The sequence below is a fragment of the Orycteropus afer genome, unplaced genomic scaffold (assembly GCF_000298275.1).
Source record: "Orycteropus afer afer isolate SDZICR_OR568_19922 unplaced genomic scaffold, OryAfe1.0 scaffold00281, whole genome shotgun sequence".
Classification (NCBI taxonomy): Eukaryota; Metazoa; Chordata; class Mammalia; order Tubulidentata; family Orycteropodidae; genus Orycteropus; species Orycteropus afer.
Window position 1 is genome coordinate 3,779,886 of NW_006921868.1, and position 12,371 is coordinate 3,792,256.

The 12,371-nt window shown below is 37.7% G+C and overlaps 1 protein-coding gene across 1 annotated transcript in view; it reads right to left on the minus strand.

The window, feature by feature from the left end:
* Positions 1 to 676: 676 nt before the first annotated feature.
* Positions 677 to 12,371, minus strand: part of SMG1 (SMG1 nonsense mediated mRNA decay associated PI3K related kinase) — a 144,551-nt gene continuing 132,856 nt past the window's right edge. Inside the window, exons 56-63 of the mRNA XM_007950585.1 lie at positions 8,489 to 8,641; positions 6,923 to 7,102; positions 5,900 to 6,127; positions 4,480 to 4,691; positions 4,215 to 4,321; positions 3,280 to 3,459; positions 3,096 to 3,202; positions 677 to 754 (exon numbers count right to left, since the gene is read on the minus strand). Coding sequence (XP_007948776.1) covers positions 677 to 754; positions 3,096 to 3,202; positions 3,280 to 3,459; positions 4,215 to 4,321; positions 4,480 to 4,691; positions 5,900 to 6,127; positions 6,923 to 7,102; positions 8,489 to 8,641 — 1,245 coding nt within the window. The remainder of the gene's footprint in view (positions 755 to 3,095; positions 3,203 to 3,279; positions 3,460 to 4,214; positions 4,322 to 4,479; positions 4,692 to 5,899; positions 6,128 to 6,922; positions 7,103 to 8,488; positions 8,642 to 12,371) is intronic.

Genomic DNA, 12,371 nt, shown 5'->3' on the forward strand with positions numbered 1-12,371 from the left:
AAGGGGAGGAAGGGGAAAGAGAGGGGAAGAAGGGGAAAAAGTGAGGAAGAGTGGGGTGACTTCTTCCCTTCATTTCAGAAGTGAGTTCTTCCAATGTAGTGTATCTGTTACATATAGCTCTCCATTTTCAGTCCATTTCTGAAATTCATATCGCATAGCCTTTTTGTTCTTACTGGTCAACCCAACCAGTACTGTTGCCGAGCAACAATCGAGAATCTGAATGCATCAAATCTTCCTTGGCTGTGATTTCTTCGCGGCCCCAGTTTCTCTGTTTCTGGCGGGGTTTGTTTTTTCCTGGATTGTACACACAGGGTCATGTGGAATGAAGTTCCAAATCACTCTGTGCTCCGCGGCATCTCGATTTCTTTCTGCAGCTAACCTCCTGACACGTTTACGGGCTGTTCTGTGGCAGAAAGACAATCTCCGTGTTCAGGCGGTGAGCTTCCTTTCTTTCACCCTTGACCCTGGGGTTGCAGGCCATGGTGTTGGGCGTATCCCTGAGTGCAGCTGTCCTGCAGGATTCGCTTCCTAGTGCACCGAGATTTCCTAGGTTTCCTCAGAGTAAGCCCCCAGTTGCATCACCACCGACTGTGGTGTGGCTTTGGATGCCTGAGGCTGAGTTGATTCTGGTGGATGTCTGACCTCGCTTAACCAGACTCATCTACTGTCTTCCCATTCACACCCAGGCTGTCCAACCTTCATACAGCTGAGCCAAGTTATCTAGATTAGTTGCTTCCTTAATGACGTAGTCAACCTGCAAAAACAGGTAGGACAAAAGAATCATTAGAAAACTTGACAGTACATGGTTACATATGTGTTATATTAATTGTTCAAGAGTACTTTTCTAATCACTAATTCTTTATCATTTATCCAAAAGGTGTGCGTGCAGTGCTAAGGCAAAAAGAGAGGTTAAGTCATGTGGGCTTCTCTCATAATTCCACTATTCACACTATGTGAGTCGCAGGAAAGTCACAACCCCTTTGAGCCTCACGAATTCCTCAATGAAGATGTAATTTACCAGAGGCACAGGCTTTCTGCTGTGCTACTTGGGGAAGATCCCAGGCACCTCTGAAGCCTGACACTCACAGGCAAAAAACTCAACTACTACTTTTATTTCTTTACCAAAAAAGTACCAGACAGGTGCTCTCAGGGTTTAACACATGAAGTCGCTGGATAAATGCTTAGATGCTATATAAACATATACCTAGCACAGATTCTGGGACACAGTGGGTGCGCTCAGCAAATGCCCCTTGGTCCTACTCAGCTAAATTCTCCTTGATAGTTAAGAGATACAGCCATCTCTATATCCAGAACGCCCATCAGGGCTCAAGTGTGGTAAATGCTCGATAGCTGTCTGCTGAGTTAAAACAGATGCTAGAAGTCGTGTGCAAAGCCTCTATACCCTGCCCTGTGAGCCCTTAACTTTCTTTCGGAGAAAATTCAATAGTTATTAGAATGAAAAGCTTAATAGCCCAGCATTCATTCCTTTAAACCAAAGATATGAAAAGCACAAAGCCCATTAACATATCAGAAAGTTTCTGAAATAAAGATACCCTTCATTCTGCGTATCATCCATGGCTTCTTGCCCAAAGAGAGTTTAAGCCAGGCCCTATAACGACAGTGGAACAACTTTCTTAACCAATGTTAAAGTGGAATTGTGGGTACCAAGCCAGTGGAAAATAGGGTATTCACTCTCAAATTTTTACCCCACAGATGGCTTATTAATTACAAAGAGAAAAAGATACATTAGTAATGGAGAAATCAGAAGGACTCCACCTTTGAACAAATGATTCAGCTTAACATCACCAAAGATGATACAATCTGACATTATATACCCTTGATCTAAAACACCAAGACAGACATATCATTAATGCCATATTCCTGTCACATAAAGGTGAACCTGAATCTAATCCTGAGGAAAATGTAAGACAAATACAAACTGAGACATGCTCTGCAAGCCAACTGGTCTGTACAGTATCATAGAAGACAAAAAAGAGAAAGGCCTGAAAGTCTTCTAGACACTAAAGGAACTAGAGAAGCAGGACAAGTAAATGAAATACATGCTCAACCTTGACTAAATCTTAGGGAGAGGGTGACAAGTGAGGGCAACTAAACATTAAAGAGCTTACTGTGGTCTGATTATGGACTGTGTGTTAGATAACAGTATTGCATCCATGTTAAGTTTCCTGAGTTGATAATCATATGATTGGTTACGTATTACAATGTCTCCTTGCTCTTAAGGAGATACATGCCAAAACACTTAATCATGAAGTCTTACGATATCTGCAATTAACTCTCAAGTGGTTTGGGGAAAAATAACTACTATCCATGGATATATACACACAGAAAGAAAAATAAAGCAAATGTGGAAAAATTTACATGAAAAGTAGATGGGCACTGCTACTTCTTTTCTGTAGGTTTGAAATTCTTCAAAATTTAAATGGAGAAAGGAATAATTTCTAAATTTATACAAACAATTGTAATAACACTAATGAGAAAATACCAAGGTAATTATTTCACACAAACTTTCAATGATTCCTATGTACTCTGTATAGATACTATTTCTGTAACAACCTTATTTCATTTAAAACCTTCAGGTTGTCCTCTTTAAACTGCAAATTAACTACAGTTTGGTGGAGGAAGGAAAGTCTTATTATACCTTCAATTTCCTCATCAGGGTTGGGGACAAAGATAAGTGCTAATAAGGAAGGGTCAGGTATACCAGGAATATTTAACAACTCCAGCTATGTTACTCAAAATCTTCTGAATCCTGACAGTAGATTATTTAAGTTCCTTGTTTTTTTAGTGAACCACCAAGGAAATGTTGTTGTCATTGTTATTTGCCGTTGAGTCGGATCTGACTCACAGCGACCCCTCCTTGGGTTTCCGAGGCAGTATCACTATGGAAGTAGATTGCCCAACCTTCCTTCCAAGGAGTGGCCGGTGGGTTTGAACCGCCAGCCTTCTGGTTAGCAGTTAAGTGCCTTAGGCACTACATACCAGAGCTCCACCAAGAAAATGGGTTAGGAAAATCTTCAAACCTATACTTTGTTGGCAACATTAAAACATACAACTCAAGTTTGAAAAACAGTCACCTGTTCAGCAACTGACATCCTCCTATTTGGATCAACATCTCGGCCCTCTAACTTGGCTTTCACTCTCTTCCACACGCTCACTGCATATGAGTTTCTCTCTTGCACAGCTATGAAGCAAGAAAACATACATTAAGTTAAACTGTCATCTTGTATAAAGGAAGGCATCCTTACTTTAACTAATTACCTTTCCCAGTTTTAGGATCTCTGACAGCCTTCTTAGGACTACAAGCAACACTCTTGCCAGTTCCTGGAACAGTGCTTGGTGGAGTATCTGCTGATGTAGCAAGATTTTTCTGAATCAGCTTTTTTGCATTCTGTGACATGACATCAGGCTGAGTCTTCTGGCCAGTGTTACTCCGGACTGCTACAGAGAGAGATGGAAGCTCAGTTTACACGTACACATAAGATGGAGCGGGGCAAAAGGGAAAAAGGAGAGGGAGTAAAGGCGAATAAAATCAACCACAAATGTACAGCCTTGAAAACAGACTTGATTTCACAACCTTAAAGTCCTTGTCCTTTGATATAGTAACTGTCCTCCTAAACAGCCTTAACAGGTATGTTCACTAGCTTGTTGTGACATTCAAAAACTATAAACAACTATCCAACAACAGAAGATTAATATAGTGCAGTCATAAAACAGCTTATTAAATTTGGCATTTTTTTAAAGTTTACTTAATAACAAAGAAATTATCAAAAGCAACAAAAATTGCATCCACAGAACAATCCCAATTTGTGTGTGGGGGTGTACACACATGCAGAGAAGCCAGCTGACAAATACACAGTGGCTTTATTTCTACTACCTGGAACAGAACTATAAATTTTTCTTTTCTGTTATGTATTTCTCTAAATCTCTCTAACCATCATATATTTTATAATTATAAAATAATTTTTTAAAGAAGAATATTTGAATATAAAGTATTTTTACTCTCTCATCTGAGTATTTTTGAAGTTAAGAAAAAATGGTTCCGTTTAAGGTATGACAAGGCTTAGAAGAACCCTTTAAAAAGGTGATGACTAAAAACATATTAGAAAATTCACAGTATAATTAAACACCTAAAATCAATGCACAGATTATTAATAGATCAAGATTAAGGTCTTCTTGAAGTAGGGAAGGCCTACCTGCAGCAAAGGATGGCTGATAAGTAGCAGATGATGTTGGACTTGAACATTCGTTTGTTGCATCGGTGACTAAGGGTGATGCAAAACTCACTAAATTATTATAGACACTGAAATACAAAATGAAATGGCTGACTGACCAAATGATTTACCAGATAACTTCTTATAAATATGAATAATACCAAACAAGTTAAATCCAGAGACAAAACTTCTTACTGTAACAGACATTTTGCTTACATTTAAAATTGAACCAGAATGGCATTCTTACCTCTGACTTTGTGTTTTTAGTTCTTTCAAGGTGGGAGTTATTTCCTGGAGCATTTCCACATGTTCTTGACTTCGAACCTGACCCATGGCCTGGACTAATGTAAACAGCACCGTCTGAATGTTATCTTGCCATGATTTATATTCACCCAAGAACTGCCTAACACTATTATCATAAGGAACATCTTCACCATCTGCCAGAGCAGCTTCTTCATCCTAGAACCAATATACCAGTGGTTTTTGTCTCAGCAATTACTTTTATGAGTTTGATTAAGAAGTAACAAATATTTCAAGTTTCAGTTAATGTACGTACAGGCAATCCCTGGGCTGGATACAAATGTCTGACTTCCAGACAGCTCCTACTTGCCCTTTAATGTAGGGCTTTGAACCGGTTCTGCCATGGCAGATGAAGTGAAATAGGAACAGACTAAAATTTTGCAACTTGGGAGATCCAGAATGCTAACCAGAATGAGAAAAATGACATGTCAAAGTCCTGGGATGGGACTCAGAAGAGGTACAGTGGGCTCTTTCAGGAGCCTGACGCATGAAACTGGATCACTGGCAGGACTGTGGAGAGCCACACACATTAAAAGTGGTACAGTCAGCCACCACCTTTGAGTGGGGCACTGCCATTTTTGAAGTCCTGTTTTAACACTATGTAAAATTTACCCTCACCTCGAAACAAAGCAACCCACCACTTGCAACAAATTCTTCATCACAATCACCTTCATTTGCTGTATGTGCAGTTTTTAAATCATTGAAAAGGCTTCACATCTTTTCTTATACTCAAGTAAGGCTAAATACTAACCAAACGCACTTGTTCCTATTGATCTATAAATTTTTAAAGACACCATTAGGAAGGGCTCTCATTCGTAACCTGGGGACTGTCTGTAATGTTTATTATAGTTCAACTCCTTTTTCATAGCATTTCCAGTATGAAATAAATCCTTAAATTATATTATTTACTGCTTTGGGATCATGAAGTAATTTAGCTTTGCCTGGGGACTCAGTTTTCTTACTGTTTAGATCTGTAAGATACTAGAGGAAGAAGAAACAATATTCCCTTCATTTTGGAGGAAAAAAGTATAAGGATAGGGTAAGGTAAGGATAAGGATGAGAAAGAGAGACTGGAGATCAAAGCCTTTGAGACTTGTTGAAGTCTCAGCTCTGAAACAAGTTATGTGACCTTGGATGAACCAATTCTTTAAGCCTCAGCTTTTCTGTGTATAAAACCAGAATAATACCATCTGCCTAAAAATATGGTTGATGAAAAGACAAATTAACTTGGTTACAAATAAAGTGGAAGATGTGACTTGGAATGATTTTTGTTTACAAAATATCATTATTTTTTCACAAATAAAACTACCTGTAATTTTATAAAAAGGGAAGAATAAATATGAGTGTGTCGATGGTATCAATCTTACCTTAGCCATTGCTTTCAGGAGATGTTTGACATCTCCAAGCTGTCGGTTATGACCAGTGAGCACAGTCTTAATATTATCAACCAGATTCTGAATTGTTTCACAGACTGCTTCTATCTGTTGCTCTTTCTCTGTCTGAATTGCCCTCTGAGTGGACATATCCTGGGTCAACTGTTTATGTGCAGACAAAAGCCATTCGGAGCTGCCAATAGGATGTTCAAGACTGGTGTCCTAAACAGAAAAACCATTTGTTTGATTTTAACTATCAGTTGGAATCATTTGATTTCTATTACTCTCCTCCCCTTCCAGTTCCTCCTCACCATAAGGTGTTAGAAACATAAGCTACCAGAAAGAAAACCTCAGTTGCTAAGAGTCGTGAATTATTTACCCTGCAAAACAGGACTTGATTTAAACAATCTATGAAATGTAGACTAATATTTTTAGCTTTTCTGCATAATCATTCAGAGTATAAATGTTTAAAATTTGAGACCTGAGAAATATAGCTGGAATGACAAAGAAATCCATTATCTAGGTGCCTAAACTCACTCTAAATCATTCTTTAAAATGAAACCATATATACGACCAATGGTATCTTTGCAATGTTGTTTGTAATAAACTAAATGTACCAAACCAAAGAAAAAAGAAACCAGAGCTCCCCAATATACATACTCCATATAAACTCCAAACTTACCAGCTTAGTATTCCTGCACTCAACCCACCTTCCCAGCATTCATCTCCCACTACTTCCCTGTTTTCAGTGCATCTGAATCATGTGCTGTACAGTCTTTCCCCTCCTCTCTGTGGTTCTAAGAATCCTTTTTACTTTTTCATTCAATATTATTTGTATACACCTAAGTTCCTTGAGGGCTTAAGTATCACTGTATCCCTAATAACAATGTTTTACATATAGCACATGCACAGTAAATGTAAACTGAGTAAACATATCACTTGACCTTGAGGATGTAACATTAGCTCTACCATTTTAAACACCAAGTCTTGTCACTCTCATCAAAACTCAAGACTCACCACTCTCTGTAATAAGCGAAGCTCTAACTCAGAGACTGAGCTGTTAAACTGGGATGCAAATGAACACATTTGCTGACACCGTTTGATTAGTTCAAATAATGCAGCATCCAGGTTTAAGGCTTCCGCAGTTCTAGTTCGTAAACTTTCAAAATGAATGATATTGCTGCAGAGGAAAGTGACCTATAAAGAAGCAAAAGAGGAATAGAACCACTTCCACAAAGAACCAAGCTGCAATTAATGACATGAAAAATCACTGTCTGCTCATTTCCAGAAATCAGAACCAGAAGTGGTTCTGAAAATGTCAGACCTTTTGGTCGCATATCAAATTCTTATAGAGACTATAAATACACATTTTAATTTTTGTTGATGTTAGGTCTGAGATGGCCAAAGAACAAATAAGTAAATTATCTTCTCAAAAAAAAAAAAACAAAACCCCAAACTCACCGTCCTCAAGTTGAATCTGATTCATAGTGACGCCCGTGGGTTTCCAAGGCAGTAATCTTTACAGAAACAGATTGCCCTATCTTCCTTCTGCTGAGTAGCTGGTGGGTGTGAACCACCAAACTTCTGGTTAGCAGTCAAATGCCTTAGGTACTGCACCACCAGAGCTCCTAAGTGTCCTACTTCATGTGAGGGTCAAACTCACAACCTTCAGATCATGATACTGATGCGCTACCTAGTGTGCTAACAAGGCACCTATTTATCTTCTACATACCTGTTTTTACATAGAAAATTTATTCCATAATAAAACTATTAATAATATTTAGCTGCAATTGTGTTTTGTCCAAATTTCACCAAACATTTTTGCCAGACAATTTCCCTTCTCAGTCTGCTCCTGCTTAATGACAAAGATCACAAAACACTAACAGGAGATTTGTTAGTAAGTAAGCATATTTTTTAAGGTGATAAGATTTTTATTGTAACAGTATTGTTATCTTTCAAAATAATTGTTATCTTTATAGATCCATACTGAAATATTTACAGATAAAATGTTTGGGATTTGTTAAAACATGGGAAGGGGATAGAGGACACAGATAAATGAAGATAGGACTTAAGTTGATAATGAAACTTTGGTGATGAGTATATGGGTTATAGGTCGTATTATACTGGCTGATTTTGCACCTGGGTGAAAATTTCCCTGATAGAGTTGTTTGGGTTTTTCTCTTTTTCAATCACAACAAAGTTCAAAGTTCATTAACAACCTCTAACAGGGCACAAGGCCACAAAAACATTTTATGGCCATGTGGGGAAAAAAAAAATCCAAAACACCTATTCAAGTCTTTGGATCATCTTAGTTGCAAATAAAGAGAATCTCAGACACATATGGAATTAAAACTGTATTTCTTTTTCAATACAGGCTTAATCTACTCCCTTAATATATAATTGAAAGGCAGTAAGGGCCTACAGAAATAATCAGCTGTGAGCTCAGCCTGAGTGAGGCCTATCCCCCAGTGGTGTGAACTCTCAAGCTCTCCCTGGTTATCCCAAAGGTCACTTCAAATCAGTTCTACAGGTTAACTCGATTCTATCCGTATATATAAAGATGGTACATGTGAGTTACAATACCTGACTTGCTCTTTGGCTCTCTTTAAGGACAAGATTTCTTCTTTCACTTATTGTTGCTTCAAAATCCTGAAGTACAGGTGCCAGCGCAGGATTGGCACCGCCTGCCCACTTGAGTCGCTGTTCAATACTTGCTTCAAGTGCTGCTAGTTTCTCCTGTAAGAAAGTCAGCAGCATCTCAATGGACATTCGCAACACTCTCCACACTTCCTACAGTTGATCATTTTATATAATATCAAAGAGATTCAATAAAAGCAGGATAGGGTATATGCCATTAATAAACATTCATGTTTTGGAATTAATTTTGATTTCACTTTGAATATCTGACCCTAAACATGCCTCGGGAGGTAATAACTGGCTTTCAGTTATTATTACCCTGAAATTGGGAGAGTAAAGTTTTCATTTCTTTAAGGTCTTTAAAAACAAAACAAAAAACTCTACTACACCGAAGTCCTATTGCACTATATGGATAATCTACAAGAAAATCTATACTTTTGATTGTGAAAGGTGAAAATCAGATTCCCACAGATTCACAGTGAATAATGAAAAAAAAAAAAAATTCTCCCACATTATAATGACAAAGCTTTCTTGCTGTTAACATTTCAGGCAGGGAAATTCATATTCCCTGTCTCTCTCTGTCACATACATGCACACATGGCACACATATGCACATGCACACACACAAACACACACAAGCCTCTAAAATCAAAAAGGACAAGAGTTCTTTCTCTCAGATCGAAAACATAGCATTTCTCTAATAAGCTGTATATAAAGGTTATTTCAATCTTCAAGAAAGTGAGCTGTAGAAAAATATCATTTAAAAATATTACAGAAATAATTACATTTGATTTTCCACTAATACAAATTCATTAAAGGAACAAAAAATATCATTTATTAATGGTGTATAAATAATAAACACATATGCAGACATACATTGCATACCATCAAGACTATATTCTCTTATTTTAAAAAAAGGAAGTGGGAATGTTAAAACATGTAGCTGAAATGACAATTAAGTATAGTCAGTAATGTTGATGTTACATACTGTCAAGTCAGCTCTGACTCACAGCACCCTATGTACAACAACGAAACACCATGCCAGCCTGACAATGCTTGCTATACCTGAGTCCACTGTTGCAGCCACTTTGTCAATCCACCTCATTGAGGGGCCTTCTCCTTTTTTGCTGACCCTCCACTTTACCAAGTATGATTTACTTCTCCAGGGAATGGTACCTTCTGACAACATGACCAAAGTAAGTAAGACGAAGTCTGGCCATTCTCCCTCTCCAGAAGCATTCTGGCTGTACTTCTTGCAGGACAGATTTGTTCTTTCTTTTGGCAGTCCACAGTACTTTCAGTATTCTTTGCCAACACCCCAACTCAAAAGTATCAACTCTTCTTTGGTCTTCCTTGTTCACTGTCCAGCTCTTACACGCACATAAGGTGACTGAAAATACCATGGCTTAGGTTAGGCACACCTTAGTCTTAAAAGAGACATCTTTTGCTCTTAAGCGCTTGAAAGAGGTCTTTTGCAGCAGATTTGCCCAGTGCAATACATAGTCCGATGTCCTAACTACTGCTTCTACTGGTGTTGATTATGAAACAAAGTAATATGAAATCTTTAACAACTTCAACCTTTTCTCCATTTATTGGGGTGCTTTTGGTCGAGTTATGAAGATTTTTTTCTTTGTATTGAGGTATAATCCATACTGCAGACTGTAGTCTTTAATCTTCATCAGTATGTGCTTCAAGTCATGCTCACTTTCAGCAAGCAAAGTTGTACCATCAGCGTATCACAGGTTGTTAATGATTCTTCCTCCAATCCTGATGCCACGGTCTTCTTCAGATAATCCAGCTTCTCAGATACTTTGTTCAGCATGCAAACAGCACAAGTACGATGAAAGGATACAACCCTGACACACTCCCTTCTTGATTTTAAACCATGCAGTATCCCCTTGTTCTGTTTGAACAACAGCCTCCTGGTCTATGTACAGGTTCCTGATGAGCACAACCAAGTGTTGTGGAATTCCCATTCTTCTCAATGTTATCCATAATTTGTTATGAACCACACAATCTAATGCTTTTGCATAGTCAATAAAACACAAGTAAACATCTTTTTGGTATACTTCCTTTTCATCCAAGATCCACCTGACATTAGCAACGATATCCCTCGTTCCACATCCTCTTTTAAATTCAGCTTGCATTTCTGCAAGTTCTCTGTCAATATACTGTTGTAACTGTTTTTGAATTATTTCAGTAAGATTTTATTTGCAACAAATCATCAACAAAATCCTAGCCAACTGACTCCAACAATATGTATCAAGAAAATCATTCATTATGACCAAGTGGGGCTCCTATCAGGTATGCAAGGATGGTTCAACATTAGAAAAACAATCAATGTCATTCACCACATAAATAAAACAAAGAAAAAGAACCACATGATCATATCAATTGACACAGAAAAGGCATTTGATAAAATCCAACACCCATTCCTGATCAAAACTCTTGGCAAAATAGGAATGAAGGGACATTCCTCAACATTATATGGGGCATCTATACAAAACCAACAGCCAACATTATTCTCAGTGGAGAGAGACTGAAACCATTCCCCTTGCCAACAGGAACCAGACAAGGATCTATCACCACTTCTATTCAACATTGTATTGGAACTCCTGGCCAGGGCAATAAGGCAAGAAAGGGAAATCAAATGCATCCAAATTGGTAAGGAAGAAGTCAAGCTATCACTATTTCCTGATGATATGATCCTATACCTAAAAAACACAAGAGACTCAGTCAAAAATCTACTGGAACTAATTGAGAGATTTAGCATCATGGCAGGATACAAAATGAACATCCAAAAATCAGTTGGATTCCTCTACACCATCAAAGAGATTGCTGAAAAACAAATAAGGAAATCAATACCATTTATAATAGCTACCAAAAAAAATAAAATACTTGGGAATAAATCTTACCAGGGACACAATAGACCTGTACAAAAAAAAACTATTAAAAACGACTTCAAGAAACCATAAGAGATCTACATAAACAGAAGCACATACCATGCTCATGGATAATGTCAATTTTTCAACCATGAAAACGTCAATTTTACCCAAAGCAATCTATACATTCAACGCAATCCTAATCCAGATTCCCACCAACATTTTTTAAGGATGTGGAAAAACCAATCACTAACTTTATATGGAAAGAAAAGAGACATTGGAAAAGCAAAGCACTATTGAAGAAGAACAACAAAGTAGGAGGTCTCACACTGCCAGATCTCAAAATCTACTATACAGCCACAGTAGTCAAAAGTGCCTGGTATTGGCACAATAACAGACACATAGACCCATGGAATAGAACTGAGAAGCCAGAAATAGATCCGTCGACCTATGGTCAACTGATATTTGACAAAGGGCCAAAATACATTAAATGGGGAAGAGAATGTTTGTTCAATAAATGGTGCTGGCAAAACTGGAGACCCATTTGCAGAAAAATGAAACAAGATCTGTACCTCACACTACACACAAAAACTAACTCCAGATGGATCAAAGACTTAAATGTGATACCTCAAACTATAAAGTTCCAAAAGGAAAAACTAGGGGCAAATTTAGGGGCCCTAATATATGGCATAAATAGACTATCAAACATAATTCAAAATGCACAAACAGCAGAAGAGAAACTTGATGAATGGGGCCTTCTAAAAATTAAATTTTATGTGCTTCCTAAGATTTCTCCAAAAGAGTCAAAAGAGAACCTATGGATTGGGAGAAATATTTGGCAATGACATAACTGACAAGGGACTTATCTCTAGAATTTATAGAAAACTCCAATACCTCAATAACAAAAAGACAAATAATCCAATTAAAAAATGGGCAGAAGACATGAA